Here is a 23898-nt window from a genome sequence, read left to right as displayed (position 1 = left end):
AGAAATCTGTATGCAGGTCAGGAAGCAACAGTTAGAACTGGACATGGAACAATAGACTGGTTCCAAATAGGAAAAGGAGTACGTCAAGGCTGTATATTGTCACCCTGCTTATTTAACTTATATGCAGAGTACATCATGAGAAACGCTGGACTGGAAGAAACACAAGCTGGAATCAAGATTGCTGGGAGAAATATCAGTAACCTCAGATATGCAGATGACACCACCCTTATGGCAGAAACTGAAGAGGAACTAAAAAACCTCTTGATGAAAGTGAAAGTGGAGAGTGAAAAAGTTGGCTTAAAGCTCAACATTCAGAAAACGAAGATCATGGCATCCGGTCCCATTACTTCATGGAAGTGCAGTGGAAACAGTGTCAGACTTTATTTTTTTGGGCTCCAAAATCACTGCAGGTGGTGACTGCAGCCATGAAATTAAAAGACGCTTACTCCTTGGAAGGAAAGTTATGACCAACCTAGATAGCATATTCAAAAGCAGAGACATTTCTTTGCCAACAAAGGTCCGTCTAGTCAAGGCTATAGTTTTTCCTGTGGTCATGTATGGATGTGAGAGTTGGAGTGTGAAGAAGGCTGAGCGCCGAAGACTTGATGCTTTTGAAGTGTGGTGTTGGAGAAGACTCTTGAGAGTCCCTTGGACTGCAAGGAGATCCAACCAGTCCATTCTGAAGGAGATCAGCCCTGGGATTTCTTTGGAAGGAATGATGCTGAAGCTGAAACTCCAGTACTTTGGCCACCTCATGCGAAGAGTTGACTCATTGGAAAAGACTCTGATGCTGGGAGGGATTGGGGGCAGGAGGAGAAGGGGACAACAGAGGATGAGATGGCTGGATGGCACCACTGACTTGATGGACATGAATCTCAGTGAACTCCGGGAGTTGGTGATGGACAGGGAGGCCTGGTGTGCTGCGATTCATGGGGTCGCAAAGAGTTGGACACGACTGAGCGACTGAACTGAACTAAGTGCTACCTTTATTTGTATATACTTCTGTTTTATATTCTAATAGGGAATATAAACATGTAAACATAGTTACAATAGAATATGAATTTTTGAGGGGAGAGACTGTGCCTTTTTTTTTTTTAACTTTAATGCTTTCCTCTGTACCTTGCATATCTTATTAATAGATAGGCAGTGCTTATTAAATGAATGTACAGAGAAGTAGACTTGTTGTTAATGGGAGAAATGTGTTATTTAAAATATAGGTTTAAACCCAAGTACCTTTTTAAAAACCACATTGAGAGGCAAGAGATATAGAGCTGTGGAGACAAACAGTAAAATCAAAGATCAGTCCTTACATAGCAGGGAATCTTGAGAGTCTGAAGTTCTCAGACGGACTTAGCATTGTTGGAAAGCCAGGAAAGCACATGTGCTCAGATGAAGTGAGAAGACATATCTGTATTATGGGAATGCTGTTTTCAGTTTTATCCTGGATTTTGCTCTTGGGTATATTATTTTGAGGAAACCAGACCCGTTAGCAAGTACTTTATGTTACCTGTTAGGCATAGGAATTTTCATCAGTGTGTCTTTATTTGCTGCCAGTTTGTTCTTTATAAATGGAATATGTATTAAAAATAGGTATTTGTGTTGCCTATAAGGATATTTTTGTTGCAGACCCATAATATGAACATACACTTTGATTTTTAGCTTAACTATATTGTCTGAAATTTTTTCCAGAGTTATTTTCAGAGACTCAGAATTTTAAGCTGACACTGTGTCTTGGCAGTTAACTCTTTTCTGATCAGGGATTCTGGGTAAACTGGAAAAGTATTTCTTCCTCTCTATAAAAATTTATTGCTAATGGTTGATAGTATATGAGCAGCATATTCCAGCAGGCATCAGAAAGAAACAGCAAGGGATAAAAGTTCTTTCTTTCTGGTTCTTAAACATATGTTCTTTGTTTTAAATAATGTTAAGCATTGAAAATTAAATATAAAAATAAGTATACCCCCCAAATAAGTATTACAGGAAATAACATAATAGAGCAAACCCCAAAATACAAATAAAAGGAGGTAAGTGTCTCCCTTGTTCTTCATGTTCTAATTCCTCCCCCTTCTGGTCAGCTTTAGCCAATTCAGACTGAGTAACTCTTTTGGACCTGATAAATCACCCTAATTTTTAATTTTTTTTTTTCTCACAGAAAGTGTGACAACAACTCCTTTATATTAGTTTTTATTTTTTACATATGTCTGCTTCTTAGCAATAGAGCTCCTCTGTGTCACTCTGAGGGTCTTCCTCTTGCACCAAGACTACCCTTCATAAACTGTTCATGAAGTCCTTTCCCATTTTTCCTTGATGAGATCAGATTTTCCCTCCCTTTAGTAGATATAAACAGAAACAACATTCCTATCTTTTTTTCATATGTAGGTGACATCCAGCACTTAATTAAGAAACTTAGCTTGCTTGCTTCTTAATACTTAGGCTCAGTTCTGTTGGCAAAGCTTGCAGTGCTCACTACAAAGGTTTCACTGTCTAGTTATGCTAGTAAGAACTGGGTATCTCTTTCTTGCTCATCTTATTTTTTATCTTGTCACAAGATTTTCTCAGATTGATTTAATATGATAAGTATATATAAAAATTTGAATGCTTCTGCTTTAAGTTAGATTATATAGCTATTTGATGTTATAGGTGATACTGTGAATTTGTGATTTGCGTGGCTTCAGATGTCATAATTTTTCCCCCCACTTTCTAGGAAGTAACAGCTAGCAGTCGCCACTATGTTGACAGGCTATTTGACCCTGATCCCCAGAAAGTTCTACAAGGTGTCATGTAAGTAGTATGTATTTAAGAGTCTATCAAAAAATCTTGTTTGTTTTATGTTTGAATCTGTTAAGTATTATAATTCTGAAAATGCAGGGTTATAACTTTTCTGTTTTGGAAAGACCCCTTGACATTCATGACTTTAATATGATACTGGAAAGAATTGTCTGTTGGGTAGTTAACTGACATGGTTAGCTTCATTTTTTTTTGTAGAATACTTGCTTTACATTTTTTAAAATGTTTAGTTTGGAGAAGGTTTTTGTTACTTTAATATTCAGCAAAAGCAAGAGAGTAAAATTGGTGATCTTTTATCATTTGAAAAGGCCTGGAGAATAGGTCATTGGGGTTAGAGGTGGTTTTGTTTTGTTTTTGGTTAACTCATTGATGGTCTCTATAAAGTTTGGATTTCCTAGTGATGTTTTAAATATCAGGATTTAGAAAGCAGTCATTAGAAAATTTAAATAAACTCTTGATAACCTTAATGTCCATCTTTTCTCCAGAATTGCCTCATGTTTAATGAGAGGAAATGTTTTTAAGCAACATATCTGAGGTGATTATACTTAAAAATAATTAGGTGGTACGAGTGCAGTAAGATTGCAAATGATTGAAAGAATTCTTTCTCCTAAGAGCAGGTTTTTATGCTCTTATCACACCACTTCTAAGAAAGAAAAAGGTGAAAATGAAAGTTGCTCAGTCGTGTCTGACTCTTTGCGACCCCATGGACTATATAGTCCATGGAATTCTCCAGGCCAGAATACTGAAGTGGGTAGCCTTTCCCTTCTCCAGAGATTCTTCCCAACCCAGGGATCAAACCCAGGTCTCTTGCATTGAAGGTCTAGCCTAAGGCAACTCATTGGGTTGGGAAACACAGAGCACCCATAGCAGTGAGCTGTGTCCTGGGAAAGGAGGACCCCAGAAGTAACAGGATGAGATACATGTGGGATAGCAGTGAGGCACTCACTTGTCCTTTCTTCTTCTTACCCTGTTAGTGTTATCAGCAAGAGAGCATCTTTAGCTTAACTCTTGCTCAACCTTGGCACAGCTAGGATGCTTTGTTTATGGAAGTTTCTACTGACTGTTCATTCTTATTCGATGCTCAGCCCCCACTTTCCAAAAAAAAAAAAGGGGGGGAGCTATATATAAGGGATGTCTTGGAGGGAGTGGTTTATTTCTAAAGTAGAGGCAAGATAAACAAGCAAGGCTGCTTAACTATTCAAACTGAGCTAGAAGGAAAGGTGAGGAGGAGCTGAATGGAGACCCACGTGGGATACTTAACACCTTCTTTTCATGTCTTCTCAGTTTACAGAGACAGGAGATGGTATTTCTTGTTTTCTCATTATGTTAACTTTGCCTTTATCTTTTTAACTAGGCTAGACTTTATAATGATTTAATCAACCCCTGTAAGTCTAGTTTGATTAATACCAGGGTAAGTGGTATTAAATCCATCTGTTAAATCTGGAGAAGGAAATGGCAGCCCACTCCAGTATTCTGGCCTGGAAAATCCCATGAACGGCAGAGCCTGGTAGGCTACTGTCCATGGGGTCGCAAAGAGTAGGACACGACTGAGCGACTTCACTTCACTTTACTTCACACACACATATTAGTTGAAGGGATAGGTCAAATTGATATGCTTTCTTAGACAAGCAGACACTCCCCCCATACAAAGCCAATTGACAATCCTGGATATCACTTAAGATTCCTCAATAAACAGTTCAGTTGGAAATGTCAAACTCATTAAGTGTTCAGTAAATGATAGAAGATGTTATTGTTGTTGTTGTTTTAATTATTTCTGCTACTGTGGTTGTTTAGGAGAAAAGCTAAATTTCTCAGTTAAGGATTCATCATGAAAGACTTGTATCTTGAGTTGTGTCTCATATATGTAGCTAATTCAAGTGTTAATTGTCACTGTTAGAAATTTCTCATTTACCCAAAGATATCATAGCTTCTTGAAAGGTGATAAAATATCAAATAAAGCACAAAAAACACTGGGAAGACTGTATTATTACAAACCAACTAACATATAGTTTGATAAACTTAATGCCTCTTAAGAAATTGTCAAGTCTCAGACACTTAGCTGTCAGCTAAGAAGATAAGAAAGGTTTTGGGGGAGGGAGGGGTAGTAGAGTAGAAAGAATATGGGCTTTCAAGCTGGACAACTGTAAGTTAAATACCTGCCTCTGATATTTCCTAGTACAGTCCTTTCCTAGTGTAATGCTTGGGCAAGTTATCTCATTTCCTTGAGCCTCAACTTTATCATCTGTAAAGGGAGAGTAATACTGCCCATCTTGCCAAGTTGTTAAGGATTAAGTCAGAAATATAAAATTTAGTACCTGGTATGTTGTGGATACCCACAAATTGGCACTTCAGTGGTTAGTAGTTATCAGCCCTAATTTAAAACAACTTCAAAAGTAAGATGATTCTTTTCAAAGAAGAGAAAGAGATATCATTATCTCTTGATATTAAATATCATATTAAATATCATATCTCATGATATTAAATATCAAAGAGATAAAACAATTCCCACCGAAAGAAGAGGGAGAGGAGCTAGAAATTTTTGATTCAGATAAGAAAATGTGAGTGATAACATTTTCCAGTAAACCTGATTGCTACCTATAGTTTTAAAATCTATTTTTAGCTTGAAATGGACCGATCAACCCAAGTCCTTTCACTTTATGGCCTTCTAGAGGTGTGTGTAGTATGATTTGATAAAGCTTTCTTTACCCCAGAGAGAAAAAATTATTTTTCTGACTTAATTCTTGCCTGAACTTTGTTACTGCCTGAAAATTAATTGTGCATAGTCAAGAGAATGAAAAGTGAATCACATTTTTAACATTGTATTCATTTTTAAGTAACCTTATCTAATATAAGAATAATACAGTATTGATAGACAAAAAGAGGGAACCAAAATGATGTTTAGGAATAGAGAGTTGACCAGTTCTTTTTTTTTAATACACATTACACAGCCACTGTTGAGTCATTCATACAGAGACCATTACTAGACCAAAATAAGCAGGTAGAAGGGAGGTGGCCACAGATCATAAACAACCAAAGGTAGATTTCTAATTTTAGAGAAGGAAAAGAACAGAGGCTGAAGTAATCTGCTTTGAATCTAAAATATCCAGTGAGAAAGGCATAAAAGAATTGACTAGCTTTAGCTATAAGAGTTCTATCATTTTTCTAGCAATATTTATCTGATTTTTTACTAGTGGGAAAAACAAAATTGAAGAAATTAAAGATGAATTATAACTTTTCATCATGACCAGTAGCTAATTTACTCAGTTGAGTTAGAGCCATAGCCCTACCTGTAAACAGAGGGAACTTTGTAGATAACCTGTGTTGTGAAGGACCATTTTACCTAGTTAGTGATGATTGAGGATTTATCGTAGAACAACTTTTTTTTGTTAATAATGCAGTATTTAGCATATATTTGAATGGTCCTATTATATTAAAGGTTGAGAGCACCGAATCTTAACCACTAGACCACCAACGAGGGTATATTAAAGCTTTGAAAACAGAATTAGGTCCTGAAAAGCGAGGTTTCAAATGCAGAACTGAGTAGTTTGGAGTCAGATAGGAGTCAGAGAGAACAGGGAGGTCAGCTGTGTAGGTCATAAATGTATAGCCTTTGCAACTACAACAGAGAGTAGGTACATCAGATAAGCTACATTGTATTGCAGATTTTGAGCTTCCTCTAGTGTGGTGATCTGTGTGTGACTTAAAACAGTTACAGATATTTTTGGTGCAGTTACTCTGGTGTTAGCTCAACCATGTTAAATCTCATAGCTGCAGAAGAATAGCTGTTGAAATATTTTTGTAGATCTTAGATCAAAGCTGCTTAAACATTGTGCTTTTTGACATACCTAAGTTAGAGCACCTGAATCTAGTTTTTACTTTAGTGATTCTCCATGAAAAAAATAGGTATCCCTATGCGGCCTTATGTTGATGATATTCCCTACATTGAAAGGCAAAAGATAGTATAAGCAAATGTGGCTAGCTTTATAGTTTCAAAGTTGAATCAAAGTAGAGAACTAGATAACTAGGTAATCAAACTCTTTCTGATAAACTAAGGCAGGCATTTGTGGATACTGTAGAATTGTGTGGTTTTCATCAAGTATCTGTTTTTAAAAAGTGTCTTCTGAAGTGTTTTAATGTACTGCTGAAATCATTTGGTAATGATTTTTCTGTACATCATTTTCTGGTTTCAGGGAAATATATACCTCTGGTTTCAGTAGAATATAGACACTTTCCATTTTCTTGCATGAGCTAAAAATATGAGCTGCCATAAAAATGAAGCCTCTGGTTTTTGGAAATTTCAAGTTAAAGGATAAGTTTTAGGATAATTCAAAAGAAATATCCTGTTAGTTAATTTTAACAGTTAAAAGTTAACTTTGAACTTTTAAAGGTGTTACAGGTAAACACGAGTGAAGATGACCTTAATACCAAATGCAACGGAGTGATTCCTGAGAGTTACTTGTTTAAAACTTTGTATCCTGAGACAGTTTAGTCTGGTTAAAAGAGTAGCAAGATTTTCCAGACATTATGAGAACAAATTGACATAGTTTTGTGTCCAGATATTTAAGCTGTTTGTATATGTATGTTATATTAACTTTGAACATTAAAAAATAGTGGAATATTTGTACGCATATGTGTATATAAATCTTTTCATATTTATAAGCCACTTAACTGTATGCTTGCATATTCATAATGTTCTAACACATTTTTTATGTTCTTTGGCATGATTACATATATTAAAAATATTTATTAATGTACTATAAAAATATTTTGGCATTTATTAGTACAGTTATTACATTGCACTTTTCATTTTTGGAGAATGTAAGGTGATTTGTGACCATATATTGACAAGACAGAGTTAAATACAGCTCTTAATTTCTGAACTAGTGTTTATACAAATCAAAACTGTAGCTGATACTCCTTACATTCCAAAAATATACACCTCAGAGTAATTTGTTTATAAGAATGAATTAAATTACTGTCAGTTCTTAATTTTGTTCAGTTTATACATATAGTAGAGAGAAGGCAGTGGCAACCCACTCCAGTCATGGACCGAGGGGCCTGGTAGTCTGAAGTCCATGGGGTCGCTGGGAGTCGGACACAACTGAGCAACTTCACTTTCACTTTTCACTTTCCTGCATTGGAGAAGGAAATGGCAGCCCACTCCAGTATTCTTCCTTGGAGAACCCCAGGGACGGGGGAGCCTGGTGGGCTGCCGTCTCTGGAGTCGCACAGAGTCGGACATGACTGAAGCGACTTAGCAGCAGCAGCAGCAGTTGCATAATAAATGCCTTGAGTTGAAGTTCACTATAAGTCTCAAGTGACTGCTGAATCAAAGCCTTATATTAAAAATAACTTTAGTTTGAATAATAGATCATCATTATCTAATCCTTTTAAAATTGACAGTTTACATGCGGTAATGGTTATTCTAATTGGAATATGAAGACTTTCATTCCTTAACCATGTTGGTTATTAGAATGCTTCTTGTACTTGGATATTTGGATGTTACATTCTCCAGAAAGAACATCATAGCAATTATTATTACAGGGTCAGAACAGTGAGTATGTTTGTAATTTTCCAAGTCCAAATAATTTTGTTAGGGTGTTTATCCTGTTACCTTATTGTAGCTACCCATAAATATGTATTTTTTTCCTTATGTCTTGTAAAAAGTTAGTTTTCATAAATTGGTCAGACTTTATACTGAGATTGTAGTTTTCCATATCTACTGTACTTTTTGGCTACTGCTGCTGCTAAGTGGCTTCAGTCATGTCCGACTCTGTGTGACCCACCAGGCTCCCCTGTCCCTGGGATTCTCCAGGCAAGAACACCGGAGTGGGTTGCCGTTTCCTTCTCCAATGCATGAAAATGAAAAGTGAAAGGGAAGTCGCTCAGTCGTGTCTGACTCTTAGAGACCCCATGGACTGCAGCCTACCAGGCTCCTCCGCCCATGGAATTTTCCTGGCAAGAGTACTGGAGTGGGGTGCCATTGCCTTCTCCCACTTTTTGGCTATTTCACACTGATTAGATCAAGAATGAATGTACATATTCCAAATAAGAGCTGCTTTCAGGTAAGTGAAAAGTCATACTGGTTCAGAATGAAAATGACATCATTGATCTTTAGTTTTTGGCTCTAGCCTTCAATGATTTTAAATATAATTTTCTATTTTTAGATGCTAATTAGGTTTTCAGTTAAAATTTATGCTATTTTGACTTTTTAGGAATAAATATGCTCATACTTTATTGACTTAGACTTTGTTTTTCCAATGGGTCTAGATTCCAATTATTATTATTTTGCTTTTTCTACTATTTAAATGGCAACATGTGGTTTTATTTTCTCTCTTGGTTTTGATCACATATCATAATACTCTGGTTTACATGTATGCTATATTAAGTATTATATATGTTGCTTTCATATTCAAGATCTTTTTCTCTACCATGCTAAAAATTATTCACCAAAAGAGCAAAGAAAGGAATTTGAAAGATTAGCCTCCATGTAAAAGTGGCCACATTTTGAGTCTACTTATTAATGGTCAAGTTTAAGATTTAAGCTAGATGTTAGCTGAAAATGTTCCCTGACAAATGTATTTCTATAACATCTTAATATTGGCTCCTTTTCTCCCATCCTCAAAGAGTAAACTGTCCCCAAGGCTTACATTTTAGCTTTTCTATCTGGATATTCTTATCTTCAAAGATAATTCAGTATGTATAAAGTCAAGATAGATCCTTGTCTTGCTAAGGGAATTATTCTCCAAGCTTTCTGTGTTCCCTGCACCCAGGCACCCAGACTTGAAGTAGTCATTTAAGACATGTCATATGTCACTTTCTCTCTGCTTATAAAATCATCTTATTAACTGCTTCCTTAAGATGTCCTCTCTATTAATGATTCCTGTGGCTGCTACTTAGTCAGTCTCATATAACCGGATACCTGGGTGGAGTAATTTCTGTAACAAACCCTGAGTGCCAATCAGGTGCTAGGTAGGCGTTGTGCATTGTGCACGTGGTCACTGCTCTGGGGAATGTCTAATGCAGGAACCAGATAGCTAAAGAGATAGTTCACTACAGTCTGATTAGTGAATGTTGTGATAATGATAAGCACAGGGGGTCTTGGGGCCACAAAGGAAGGGCATCAGCCATTTAATTGCTACTCTTGACTCTAGAATTATTGTATTCCAATCTGTTCCACATTCAGCTTATCCTCCTTTGTCATTGCTTCCTTCATGTCCTTTTTCTGATCAAGAACATGATTTCTCTTAAATTCATCTCCCTTTAGTTTGTCTCTTCCCCCTGTCACTTTTCTAACTTTGTTCCAGGCTTAATGTTCCCACCTTAAAAGGAATCTTCTTTTCAGTCCTGGCTCCTAGTACTGCCCCAGAAATATGCCATATTCCATTTCCAATATGATCCCCTTTGCCCTCCTTATCCACTTACCTAAATCCTAGCCATTTCCTAAGCTAGTTCATCTTAGTTCCTACCATTGCCTTGAAACCTGTTAAGCTTGTCCTATCTCCTTTTCTCAACCCTCTAAGCACACTGTTTATAAAATGTCACTGCCTTAGTGATTAGTTGTTAGTGTTACTTTTGTCTCCTCAAGAAGATTGTAAACTCTTCAGGTCAGGCATCTCTTTATGTGATGCTTTTGTATCCTTCATAGAGCCTTGCACAGTGCTGAGCCAAAAAAAAAAAATAAAAATCATTGAATTTCAGTAGTGTATAAGCAGGACATTCCCCTCCCACCATCAGTATTAAAGACTGGTGGACATGAGATTATATTTTTTTGATCTACTAGGAAAAGGATGTCTTTGACTAAAAGACAGGCTTTTATTTTATATAAATTGAAAGACAGGAGAAAAAAGAAATACATTTACTGAGTTCTTTTGTCTTTTCAGTCAGTTTGTTCTGAATGCCTGATATGCTGGAGATGATGGAAAAAAACACTTGGCATAAAAGACATGGGTTGAGAATGGCTCTATTATTTATTATGGGGCTCTGAGAAGTGCCCCAAACCTGAGTCTTAGTTTCCTCATCTGTAAAATGGGGTTAATATTACTTAAGGTTGTGATGAAGATTAAATAATAGGTATGGAATGCTTTGTAAACTTCAGAGCAATGTATAAATCTTGCATAGTTTTGTTGTGCTCCCATCTTTATAATTGTGAGTTTCTCGTTTACAAAAATATGGATTTCTGTATGGTATGTTTTGTGATCCATTGATAGTAATTTCTCTGATATTTCCAGATCATACTGGTTTCTTGCCTCTGAAGAGGAAAAAAGTAATGAATGTGCTATGATAAAGAGCACTAGGAAGGATACTTACCCAGACCTGGGAGTTGTCAGGGCATGCTTCCTGGAGGATGACACTGACATATAAGCTCAGACCTGAAAGATGAGTAAAGGTAGCCAAGGAATGATACAGGGAGGGGATGATAAGGAAATGAGAGAGAGAGTAGCTACACTCTGGAAACTGAAAGAAGCTTCATTTGGCTGGCTCTGAAATTGAATCTAACACTGTACTTAGGTCTGCTAAAAATGAATATATGTGTTGATTATTGTCTCTTGCAGTTTTTAACTCTTTCATAGAAATGATCTTCTGGTATCCTTTTATATTAATGACTAAATATAATTGATTTGCAGGGCATTAACATCTCTTCTTTAGTATAGATAATATTTACTTATTAGAGCTAGAGCACGAATTGTTTTCTTTAGACATTGGTCCATTTAATTATTTTTAAATTTATTTATTTATTCATTTTTTGGCTATGCTGAGTCTTCACTGTTGCACTCGGGCTTTCCCTAGTTGTGGCAAGCAGGGACTACTCTTCGTCACAGTGCGTGGGCTGCTCATTGCAGTGGCCTCTGTTGCTGATCACAGGCTCTAGGTGCAGAGGCTTCCGTCGTGGTAGCACGCAGGCTCAGTAGTTGTGGCACATGGCCTTGGTTGCCCCATGGCATGCAGGATCTTCCCAAACCAGGGGTCGAACCCATGTCTGCGGTATTAGCTTGCGGAGTCTCAACCACTGGACCGCCAGAAAAGGCCCATTGGTACATTTTAATTGTGTTCTCTTTAGTCTGCATTTACTCTATAACTACCAGCTGCCTCCTTCATGTCCATTTTTCAAACTAGTAAGGAAATTGGAAAATTGGTTTTGGAGGAGTTTTGTTTGCTTTTGTCTATAAAAACATTTACTCTGGCATGGTTTCAGATATTTGGGTTGTATTTATAAGGTTAGGGACACTCATTTCTGCTCAGTTTAGGAAGAATGGGGAGAAATCTGGGAAAATGTTAGAATTAGAAATTCCATAATAGAAAGCCTCTAGAATGGCACCTGGCAAAAATAAACTTTCAGTAAGCTACCGGATGCATGAATGTGCTGCGTTAGTATAGGCAGAACACATTAAGAGAAGAGAAGAAGAAAGAAAATGACAGACTGCTAGGTTAGCGTCTGTAAGCTGACAACTGGGAGGTAAGTTTCTAAGAAAACGGCAGGCATCTATAAGGAGGCAGGAGCCTAGATGTGCAGTCTCTCATTAACTATATTTTGCTCAGTGAAGCTTCGATATGACATGAATTTTAAAATCATATATCAGAGCTTGGTTAAAACCATAGTAAGCTTCATTCAATTTAGTCCTCATGAGCAAACAAACTAACAAAATACTCCTGCTTATCTGCTATAAATCATATGGAAGATCTGAGGGATATTCTAGAGAGAGAGAGAGAGAGAGAGAGAGAGAGAGAAGGCCCTCAAGCACTGAGCTATAGGAAGAAGCCTAACAAGTACAGCGTTTGGCTCAAGACTTGTGAAAATGCTATTCAAAGCCTTATGGGGAGGATCAGCTTTCAGCAGACCACCACATCATAACAGCACTTTCCTGTAATAATAAAAAAAGATAATTAAGGAGAGGGGTATTATCGTTACCAGGGTTTTTAATGCTGATGAAATTGGTTGGTATTGGAAACACAAGCTGACAATAACATGAAGTCATTGATTTTAATAACTCCCTCTCCACACCCACCCCCCAACCCTACCCCCTGGTTTTCCATCCTGATTTTCTTTAAGATCATAGTTTGCCAATTACAGGACTTTTTTAGGAGTATAACTTTAATGGTTGACAAAAAGTTTCTATATGTTGTAGAGCTCTGCCACCTAAAAGAGAAGTTAGGAGAGATGCTCAGCAAGTATTTTGGCATACGAAAGAAAGATAACTTATAATGTTTCAATATGTTAGTGCTTAAGCATGATCATGTTAGAAAACTCAGTGAGGTATGAAAGCAAGAGCTGTAACTGTGGACTAATATTGGTATGGTATTGATGACCCCATCTACCATGAGTGCCACTTATTTGATTTTCAAAATGAAGTAACTTTTAATAAAAAGTTTAATCTCCCTTTTATTTACAAGGCAGGTACAATACTGAAAAGTACAGTTTTCTTGAAGATTGTGCAAAAACTGCTTTCTGTTTTAAAACTATGGCCAGAAATTTCCAGACACCTTCATAAACTTCTGAAGTGTCCCTGGGAGGCTCTGATGCCTTCTTCCACAAGAAGAAGAAGGTTTGAGAACCATAGTGTTTTTATATTAAGATAGCACTACTGACCAATTACCTTAAGTTTTTTTTTTTTTTTTTTGTTAAACATTTTATTAGTACTGGGCTTGCTGCTGCTGCTGCTAAGTCCTTCAGTCATGTCCGACTCCGTGCGACCCTATAGACGGCAGCCCACCAGGCTCCTCCGTCCCTGGGATTCTCCAGCAAGAATACTGGAGTGGGTTGCCATTTCCTTCTCCAATGAATGCATGCATGCTAAGTCGCTGCAGTCGTGTCCGACTGTGTGCGACCCTATGGACAGCAGCCCACCAGGCTCCTCCATCCACAGGATTCTCTAGGCAAGAATAGTGGAGTGGGTTGCCATTTCCTTCTCCAAGTACTGGGCTTATTTTGAGCTGTTTATTTTTTCTCTGCCTGTCCTTTGAGAACAACCATGTGTTTGTGAACCAACTGGTCATTGACAGAGATACTCTTATTGTGAAAAAGAGTTTCACTCCCAGAGAAATGGAGATCTGAGTGTAGCAAGAGTAAAAAATACCGGTGAATAAATGGGAAATATAAAAGATATTTTCTGGGACTTCCCTGGTGGTCCAGTGGCTAAGACTCTGTGCTCCCAATGCAGGGGGCTGCAGTTCAATACCTGTTCAGGGAACTTGATCTCACATGCCACAACTAAGACCTGGTGCAGCCAAACAAGTAAATATCTTTAAATAAAAGATGTTTTCGTATTTTTTAATCTCCTTAGAAGTGACTGTTTAAGCAAAAATTGTACAATATAGAAAATTCCCTGGCTGTCCAGTGGTTAGGACTCTGTACTTTCACTGCAGGGGTCCAATCCCTGGTGGGGAAACTAAAATCCCTCAAACCTCATGATGCAGCCAAAAAAAATAGTACAATGTATCATGTTGTTTCTAACTAGTTCAAAGATGTATAACAGCAGGTCAAAGAATGAATGGGAAGATGGAAGTATGTTTGCAAGGCTCTTATAGTTCACATGAAGTAGGACACTATCCCTTGAAGACTGTGATAAGTTAAAAGGTACATATTGTAAACTGTAAATCTACCACTACAAAACAACAAAACAAAACCCAAAGAGGTACAGCTAGTCAGACAATAAAGGAGATAAAATGGAATCACGGAAATATTCAGTCCAAGGAAGTCAGAAAAAGAGGAAAGTAAAATCATGGTCCCTGAAACAAGGTCAGGTCCATTCCTTGGGCTGGCTGCTTTTACTGCCTACTGCCAGAGCTATACATGAGAAGATGGCCTGTGTTTCTTTTTATTCAAAAGATTGGTGGCCTTTTTTTTTTAAGAACTCGGCTTTCTTTGTATTGAAAGTCTTTTGCTGATTCGCAAGCTGTCTCTTACTCCCCCTCCACTGCCCTCCTGTTTCATAGCCCCAGGTTTGCACAGCCCTGTCTCTGTCCTGGTTAGCACTCCAAGTGGAGAAGCGTCAGGGTTTTACTTTGTCACTAACATCTGTACTTGACAATCCAAGATGCTGTAAAATAAAGATAAATTAGTACCTCAACACATCTTACCCTTTTCTCTTTTCCTTGAATTCAGAGACATGAAAAATGCTGTAATTGGAAACAACAAGCAGAAAGCCAACCTCATTGTTTTAGGAGCTGTTCCAAGGTAAGTTTGCTACCATCCCCTTTTCTGCTGTTCATATGAAGTTTCAGATGTGTTCTCATTCTCAATCATAAGACTCATCTTTTTTCTGTATTGTCTGTCCTACTTTTTTTTTTTTTTAAATAAATGCTTTGAAGTATATGAAGCATCTCTTAAAAAAAAAAAATAAGGTACCAGGGAATGGAATATATGAATACCTTTTAGAGGTTTGGGAAGATCATTGACCCTGCCATAAAAGGACACGTTGGGTAGATAAGCAGTGTACATCAACCTGATTCTTCCTTGTCTCCTCAGAGCTCTGGCAACTTTTATATGATTGGATAATAATTTCTTAGGATTCTCAAAACCCTTTTTAAAATTAAAAAAAAAAATTTTTTTTTGACCCTGCTTTTCTAGTTTTAGAATTTGCTGGCATTTAAATTTACATAGAAAGTTTCATGTCTTCTGATGAAGCTATTAAGCTTCTTTTTGGCAGACATTGACAATTGTTTAACTGCTTCTTTGCCTTTGCTACCCAGAATTAAGTTTTATGTGCAGTTATAAATTTTTCATTCTGAATTTTTAAATGTTTTGGTTTTCTCTCTTCTCTTTTTTCTTTCCTGTCTTTTAATGTAGGATTATTTAATGGTTTTGTTGTTTATATTATAATCAACCATTGATAACTGTAAAGCTGTCAGCAGCCTTTCTTAGGGGACTAGTGCTCAGTATATATAAATACGCTTTAGGGAGCATGAAGGATGTACCTTAGAACATAAAGGAGATAGTCATATGTTGTAGACAATTGGAATTTGGGGAGTAGTTTTTTGACAGGCTAGCCTAGAATAGAATAAGATCTTTTGATGCCCCAAATAGGAGAACTAGAGAAAGAAGAGAACTTCCCTTGTTTGAAGAACTGCACAACAACTCTGAGTATTCCCTCTAGGCTAGATGTCTGTGATCTCTGAACTGTAGTAGTGGATATTCAGGGTCCTTAAGATCCACCAGCACTTGGCTTTGGGTGTCTTCATATCTTGGAGTGGCAGATAATGTAGACTGTCATGCTGGCTGTTTCCATAGACATCACTTGTGGACAACTCTCAGATTTGAAGTTCTGATACACTAAGATTATATGATAATTCTGTTGTTCAAAAAGAAGAAAATCTCTTTTGGTTCTCCGCCCTGCTGATATTCCTTTATTAAATTAACAGCTTATATAAAGATATCACCATTTCCTAGCAGCCTGTAAACTCACCTACCATATTTTCAGTGTGTAGGATGTATTGGTAGCCTTCTTCTGTAACATTACTTTTAGCTAATGTTTACTTTTAAGTTTTTTAGTCTCTTCTGTTTATCAAGTTCTTTCTTTTTAGATTATTGTACTTGCTTCAGCAAGAAACCTCAAGCACAGAATTGAAAACTGAATGTGCAGTGGTATTGGGAAGTCTTGCTATGGGTACTGAAAACAATGTTAAGTCTCTACTAGATTGCCATATTATCCCTGCCTTACTGCAAGGTATGTAAGGAAGTCATTTTTATACAGGTAAAAAGTAGAATCAGTTTGCAGCGTTTTAAATATGAGTTGAAAGCATGAGTCTCAAATCTGTTTTCTCTTAACAGGACTACTGTCCCCAGACCTGAAGTTCATTGAAGCTTGCCTCAGATGCCTGCGCACCATCTTCACCAGTCCCGTCACTCCAGAGGAACTACTGTATACAGTGAGTTTTAGGTGTTTTTCAATCATCAAGTTACATTTTTACTAACAGCATACTTTTGATTTACTTAGCATCTCATAACTGATCTCAGCTGTGATAATTATGTTATAGAAAAGTCTCAAGAAGTATTTGAATTGCTAATTTGCAAATATCAAATGTTCTAGGCTTTGTAAAGCAGTGAAAGATAGTCCCAGACCTTGAGAAATTTATAAGCTTGGGGTTTTTTGTTGTTTTTTGTTTTGTAAAGACCCTTCTTAATTTCTTAATATGTACACATAAAGGAAACACATTTAATGCACTCACTATAGGTTAAATCTGGTAGAAGAAGCTTTATGGAGAAGGTAGAATTTCACCTGGTCTTGAATAATGGATAAGATTTCAAAAAGTGTAGAGAAAAGAAGCTGTTCTAGGACATATCTTTGAAAAAGAGAATATGCAGGACAGTGGACAGAACAGTTTAATGCAGGAAGGGAATCATTGTTCATTTCAGCTGGAGAGGTGAACCAGAAGCACTTGTTAGAGGCTTACTTACCAGGCTAGGATCAGAGAATACATGTGAGAGAATCTGAAGATCTTCAGAGTCATTCATTGATTTTTAAAAACTTCAGGGATTATTAGGGTGTATTTTTATCTGTTGCTTATCTGGGGCTTTCTTAATAAAATTATCACGGCTAGTATTTTTTAAACTCCCTTATCCACAATTCACAGTAAGAATTATATTTTCCACTGCTACACTGTGTGTGGGGGGTGGGAGGTGGGGGCGCAGAGTGGTCGTGGGAGTATCTTGAGATAGTCTTCACAAAACAATTGCATAAATGTGGTGCCTTCTGACTTCTATTTTATTCTTTTTCATTTTAAAAAATGCTGGTTGTGATTCTCTGAGCTGAGATGTAGAATCATAGTTTCAAAGTGGACACATATGTATCAGAGATCTTGTCCAGGGTCATGTTTTACAAATACTTCAAGAATATAAGTAGTCAGGAGGCACAGGCAAAGCAAGCAGGGAGAGGGACATGTCACGTGCCTTCAGAGTTTGTTTTTCCTACATTAGACACTTGCTCCTCTGGCCTGTAATGATGCCTAAGGTCTGTAAATGAGGCTTGTGGGTCATCTCACACAGCAGGAAGCTAAATTATGAAGCATCTCGAATTTGCACCTCAAGGATTTGTGTAACATTCTTTGGGGAGCCATGCCTCATAAATCCAGACCATTTACTACAGTGGTTCTCAAACTTGAGCAGGCACCAAAATTACCTGGAGAGCTTATTAAACACAGAATCCTGGACCCTACCTCCCGAGTTTCTGATTCAGTCAGTGTGGGATGGGGCCTGAGAATATGCATTTCCAATAAGTTGACTGAACTGGACTGAATAAGTTTACCAATAATTGGTAAACTTTAGTATCTGGTAAACCAGATGCTACTGGTCTGTGAACCTGTCTTTGAGAACCACTGGTTTACCGTAAGCACTTCTAAATTGAGGAAGCATTCTCACAGCATTCTATATAGAACTCTCCATCTGAATATGAGTCTGTTTACTTAAGGATTTCCGATTGTCATTTTTACAAAGAAATTAAGTCAATCATTCATCTTCTTTACCCTAGAAGTTTTTCCCCCAACCCTCAGCCCAGTAATGGGGAAGGAATTGACCCTGGTCAACTTACTCAGCTCCTTCCTTCTCTCTCTCTAAATTGATTTCATGATCTACTAATGGATTGTGGTGCATAATTTGGAGAATGCTGTTATATACCAACTTAGCTTCTTTTTGCAAGAAAAATTAAGACACAGGGACTTAAGGGACTTTCATAGGATACCTAAATTATGAAACAATTTTATGCCTCAGAGACGGTGGAGACTGAAAAATGTTGGGTGGGATAATGACAGAGAGTAGTATTTCAGTGTAACTAACTGACATCTGTGGGTAGGATTGTATAGAGACCAGCTGCCATAGCAACTCAGGCACTAAACTAACGAGCACACAATCCTGTTGAAGAGGGCAGAATGTCTAGTTTTAAATTGTTTATAAGATGAGTGACTTTGGGGGAAATTATGTAACTGTTCTTTGCCTTGTTTAATCAACCAGAAACTGCAGATATGTAACACAGCAGCTTGCAGTATCTTAGTTCCCTGGCCAGGGATTGAACGTTGGGCCCACAGTAGTGAACACCCTGAGTCATAACTGCTGGACTGCCAGGAAGTTCCCTCATTTTGTGTTTAAACTGTTTATGACAACACAGGGTTATAACAAGCAAGGGGAAAAGATTCTATTTGTAGGCATCTTCTACAAAAATAGCCTACTGTTTTCCTACTTAGCTTTTATGTGTCTTGGGCATTCTTTTCGTACTGAGGGAAACCCCACAAACCCTGTTTATCCCAACAGTGGTATTCTTTTACGTTTCCTTCCTTGCTCTCTGTTGTCTTTTGTCAAAGTGTGGTCTGTGGACCAGCAACATCAACCATTAGTTGGGAGTTTGATAGAATGCCAAATCATAAGTCGTACTTCAGACCTACAGAATCAGTCTATACATACAAAATATCCCCTGAGAACATACATGCAATGTGCGTTCATATCTGAAAAGCATTGCTGCAGGACCTACAACAGCATTGACTAGGGCACTCGAGCTACGTCTCCTTTTCCATCTGTGGTTTGGGCCAAATATCCTCTCAATGTTTAAATCATGAAAGAGCAGATTTTTTGAGAGCCCTGAGGCAGATTGGGTGGATTCTTCTTTCTTCTGTACCATCATGTATGTTGTGAAGTGTCAGTAGTAGGCAGAGAGTGGGCTGTAAGTGAGAAGCTGCTATTATATAAACTGTCTTGTCTTGTGAAGACAGAAATTAGCTCACTACAGTTATTAGAAGTGTTAATCTGTTACTGATACTTACCATAACATCTCAGACTTCAAAATTGTGAACTTTTATTTTAATACAGTAATTCCTCCTTATAAGCTATGTAATAAGTATTTATCTTATTAATTATGTCACATTTTGGTTTTGGAATAGATTATGTCAAGTCTTATTGAAATGATTTTATTTTATTGTGGGGATGTTTATGGGAGAGAGATTGAGAATATCTTGTTCTTGTATTTTATTATCAAGCATGAAAATTGAAGCCCCTTTCCTTGTCCTTTGCCTAGACAGTTTTGATTACATGTTGCTTTTGTGTTGCTATGTTCCTTAAACAGACTTGATTTACTGTCATTAAGATAAGAGGCTTACATGTGTACCTGTCCTTGGAAATCAGTGTTAAAGACACTCACCGAGTCTGAGTTCCCTGTTGCTCTGCTCTGCTTCCCTTTCACTGCAGGATGCCACGGTGATACCGCACCTCATGGCGCTGCTTAGCAGGTCCCGCTACACCCAGGAGTACATCTGTCAGATCTTCTCACACTGCTGTAAAGTAAGAACCAGGATAACTGTTCTCTATAATGTAAACACTTGTATGCCCTCAGGAGATGTGCCTTCTTGGTATGTCCTCCTGGAGCTAATCTATACACATATAAGCAGACCTATGTATATAATTTCCCCTCTTTTTTTTTTTTTTGACACAAATAGTAACAGACCATACATACTGTTCTGTACCTTGCATTTTTTACTTAACATTTTGAGGGATATTCCATATCAGTACATAAGGAGCTTCCTCTTTCTTTTTTAAAAAACAGATGAATAGTATTTTATTGTATAGATGTACAATAATTTATTCAACTTTTTTTCTACCATTGGGCATTTAGCTTGTTTCCAGTCTTGTGCAGTCAGTGCTGCAACAAATACCCTGTATGCAAGACATTTTTATAATTTACAAGCACCCTCATGCCACTAACAGAACTCAGCTTTCTTTTAGCCTGATAAGTAGCATTTGCTAGCTCTGCTCAGGATTATCCATCAGTTTAAATAGTTAAATATAACTAGACTTCAGGAAACATTGTAGCATGTATAAACCCATGGAGCAGTGACAATAGTAATAGCCTAAAATACAATATTGATTTCCCTACTGATACACTAACAACATGTGTCTTTGAAAACAACTGATCTGATGATCTCTGTATTGTCATTAATTATAAAAATTTTTTATTTTTGTATTGTTTACATACAAGCCTGAAGTTATAAGATTTGTAATAGCGTTTTAAGACTGATCTACAAATTTGCATATACTAGTATCAGTATGAAATAAATTTACATACTTTGGTCAGGGGAGATAAAGAGGTTTCTAAAACATTTGTTTTCTAAGCTAATCATCATTAAAGTTTTGAAATTCTCTCCTTGATTTATTAAGAAGCAAAAGAAGGCTAGTAAGAATATTGATTGAAACCCTAACTTCTAAGTTGTTGCCACTTCCTAAGCAGTTATTCAGATTTTGAGACCAATTATTTGGTGTTTAGTTTAGGAACATGAGGGCTTATGTACTTCCTACCTTGAGGAGACTGCTTCACTAACTCCAGGTTCATGCAGGTTGATTTGGAGAGATTCAAGAGAGACTTAATAAGAATAGAACAATAGTTCCTCCTCTTTAGTTGGCTCAGCTACTCATTCCTTCATTGTAATTGTTTTTACACAATCCTGTCTACAACCACAGAAGGAAGAGGTTCTTTTGTAACATATTTGCTGCAATTTGGACAAAGGATGTGAGGAATTAAAAGGTACAATGTCTTGTAAGCGATGGAGAACAGTATGTACAGAGAATTGCTTTGTGTTTCACCATAATTTCTAAACATAACTCCAAGACTGAAAACAATCTAAATGTCTAACTATCTGTGTATATATGTAGTATTTATATGGGGCCTCCCTGGTGGCTCAGTGGTAAAGAATCCACCTGCCAATGTAGACATCACGGGTTCAGTCTCTGGGTTGAGAAGGTCCCCTGGAGAAGGAAACTGGCAACCATTCCAGTTTTCTTGCCTGGGAAATCCCATGGACAGAGGAGTCTGGCAGGCTACAGTCCATGGGGTCACAAAAGAATCAGATACAACTTAGCAACTATACAACAAGTATTTATATATAGTATTTTTTATATATAAATATATAGTATTAGTTTACCATTTGTGTTAAAATGGGGGAAAGAATATACTTGGGTATTTGTTTGTATATATGTGAAATGTCTTGAAGAGTATAAAATAATCTATTAGTATTAGGTCACCTGAAAGCGGGGACAGATTGGCTGAATACAATGGGAGAGCAGTGAAGTACAGGGAGTAAAGGCAGCCCCCTGCCCACTTAGCTGTTCTGCTGAACATTACCTGTATATAAGTCAGCATGTTAAAATTTGTAAGCCAAGGCTAACTGAGGCTTATCTTCATAATTTATTCTAGTAATGTATTTATTAATAGGTAAGAAAAAAATGGATCAGATTCTTAGAAGACCCTTCTTTTCTTTGGCTTCCCCATCATAATCTCCACCACTACCCTTATAATGAATAAGCCAGAGACTCATGTTTCAAATGAGTCAATTCAAATAGAGCATTTAGAGCAGGGCCTCACAGGTAGCAGATACCCAATAAGGAGTGCCTGTAATTGTAACTGCAGATGCATGGGTGAGAATGAGGTAGGAAAAGAATACACTTCAAGCCTGTGCCCTGGGAATGTCAGTATTTTCAGTTATTATAAAAGCAAGTTTGTACTGTTCTGAGTGGATATATACTGATAAATAATATCAAGAAGTTGTAGCCCTGGGAATGTCAGTATTTTCAGTTATTATAAAAGTAAGTTTGTACTGTTCTGAGTGGATATATACTGATAAATAATATCAAGAAGTTGTACTCTGGGAATTTGTCCTCATACCCTAAGAATCTGCACTGAGATGCAGCTTTACTAATATTCAACAAAACATTGTTTATAATAGTGAGACATTAGAAACTACTTAAAATATGTAATGGGGATTTGCATGAGTAAACTGTGGAATATTATGTGGTGATTAGAAGTTAGAAAATATATAGGATCAATTAAACTTCAATTTTTTAAATGTGTGAAAATTAAGACAGAAATTGCTGTTTGTTTGTTTTTTTTTAAGTACTCTTAATAATAGATACGGAGAAGGCAATGGCACCCCACTCAAGTACTCTTGCCTGGAAGATCCCATGGATGGAGGAGCCTGGAAGGCTGCAGTCCATGAGGTCGCTGAGGGTCGGACACGACTGAGCAATTTCCCTTTCACTTTTCACTTTCATGCATTGGAGAAGGAAATGGCAACCCACTCCAGTGTTCTTGCCTGGAGAATCCCAGGGATGGGGGAGCCTGGTGGGCTGTCGTCTATGGGGTCGCAGAGAGTTGGACACGACTGAAGTGACTTAGCAGTAGCAGCAGCAGCAATAATAGATAAAATGTTTAGGAGCCTATAAAATAGAATATGGCTCTTTTACTACTCAGAGGTAATAAAATGCTAATCTTTCCACTTCAAATGATGGATATTTTGGTCTAAGAAAGAATGAGCATCTGTAAGATCGTTATTAGCTAAACAGTGAATTAGAGAAGCTAGTATAAGAGCTCTTTTTCTACACTAGGAACTGGTTTCTTCTGTTGAATCCAGACAGATAGCCTACTTTTTGATGCTACACTTTTATGTCCTAAATAATGATAAACATGAAATACCATCCTTGTTTGGCTTTAATTGACTTTTCATTATTTGAGTGGATGGGTGGGATATAAAAGAAATGAATTAAGTACTGGGAAAATTGAAGCCTTGCATTAACCTTTAGTCACTTTGAAGATCTTCAATAAATTGATTAGTAGAAAACAGAGTCAGTAAAGAATAAAATACATGAATTTTCCTATTTCTTCACCTACTAACTCTAAGAAGTAGTAATTTTAAAAGAAATGAGAGAGAAAGAGAACTAAAACATGTTTACTTCCCAGTTACAGAGTGTTGTTTCCCACCAGCCACTGCTCAGACCTCCCTGATGTGTGGAGGTAGCTTGGGCTCTGGTCCAGTTTCTCTTGCAGCTGATTAGTTTTAGACTTCCTCTGACTAAGTCATCAGTCTTAAGTTATAAGAATGACTACACTGTCTCCTTGGGCATAGGAGATAAGGGTGTGCAAGTGAAATGCAAAATTTGGAGTGCTTCTATTGCTATAATGATGAGGGCCAACGTCAGAATATTCTGTGCCTCCTTCCTTATTCTGGGGAGGTAAGGGGCCAGCGAGCCGTTCTAGAGAACTGAGATGAGAGGTAAACTGTGACGGCCCTTTGCAGGACTAAAAACAGTGTCTACCCTGCTCTTTGGGAATGGGTTTATACAAATGTAGAACTGAAAATCCTACA

General features: G+C 37.3%; 1 protein-coding gene across 6 annotated transcripts in view; it reads left to right on the top strand.

Moving 5' to 3' along the window:
* The window catches only part of ARMC8 (armadillo repeat containing 8), a 109825-nt gene that overhangs the window by 28805 nt on the left and 57122 nt on the right, over window positions 1–23898 (top strand). For 3 of the 6 annotated variants that reach the window (XR_826901.1, XM_010858231.1, XM_010858230.1), the window contains exons 2-6: window positions 2705–2781; window positions 14891–14962; window positions 16309–16451; window positions 16556–16653; window positions 19955–20047. Coding sequence is in view for 5 of the 6 variants with exons in the window: in XM_010858231.1 (XP_010856533.1) it covers window positions 2705–2781; window positions 14891–14962; window positions 16309–16451; window positions 16556–16653; window positions 19955–20047 (483 nt within the window). In the remaining variant the exon portion in view is untranslated. Of the gene's footprint in view, window positions 1–2704; window positions 2782–14890; window positions 14963–16308; window positions 16452–16555; window positions 16654–19954; window positions 20048–23898 lie in introns of those variants that run through there. The other 3 variants (XM_010858233.1, XM_010858232.1, XM_010858234.1) reach the window with 2 other exon arrangements.

The sequence above is a fragment of the Bison bison genome, unplaced genomic scaffold (genome assembly GCF_000754665.1).
Source record: "Bison bison bison isolate TAMUID 2011002044 unplaced genomic scaffold, Bison_UMD1.0 scf7180017864384, whole genome shotgun sequence".
NCBI lineage: Eukaryota > Metazoa > Chordata > Mammalia > Artiodactyla > Bovidae > Bison > Bison bison.
Note: the sequence above shows the minus strand (reverse complement) of the source record. Positions and strands in the feature narration are given on the sequence as shown.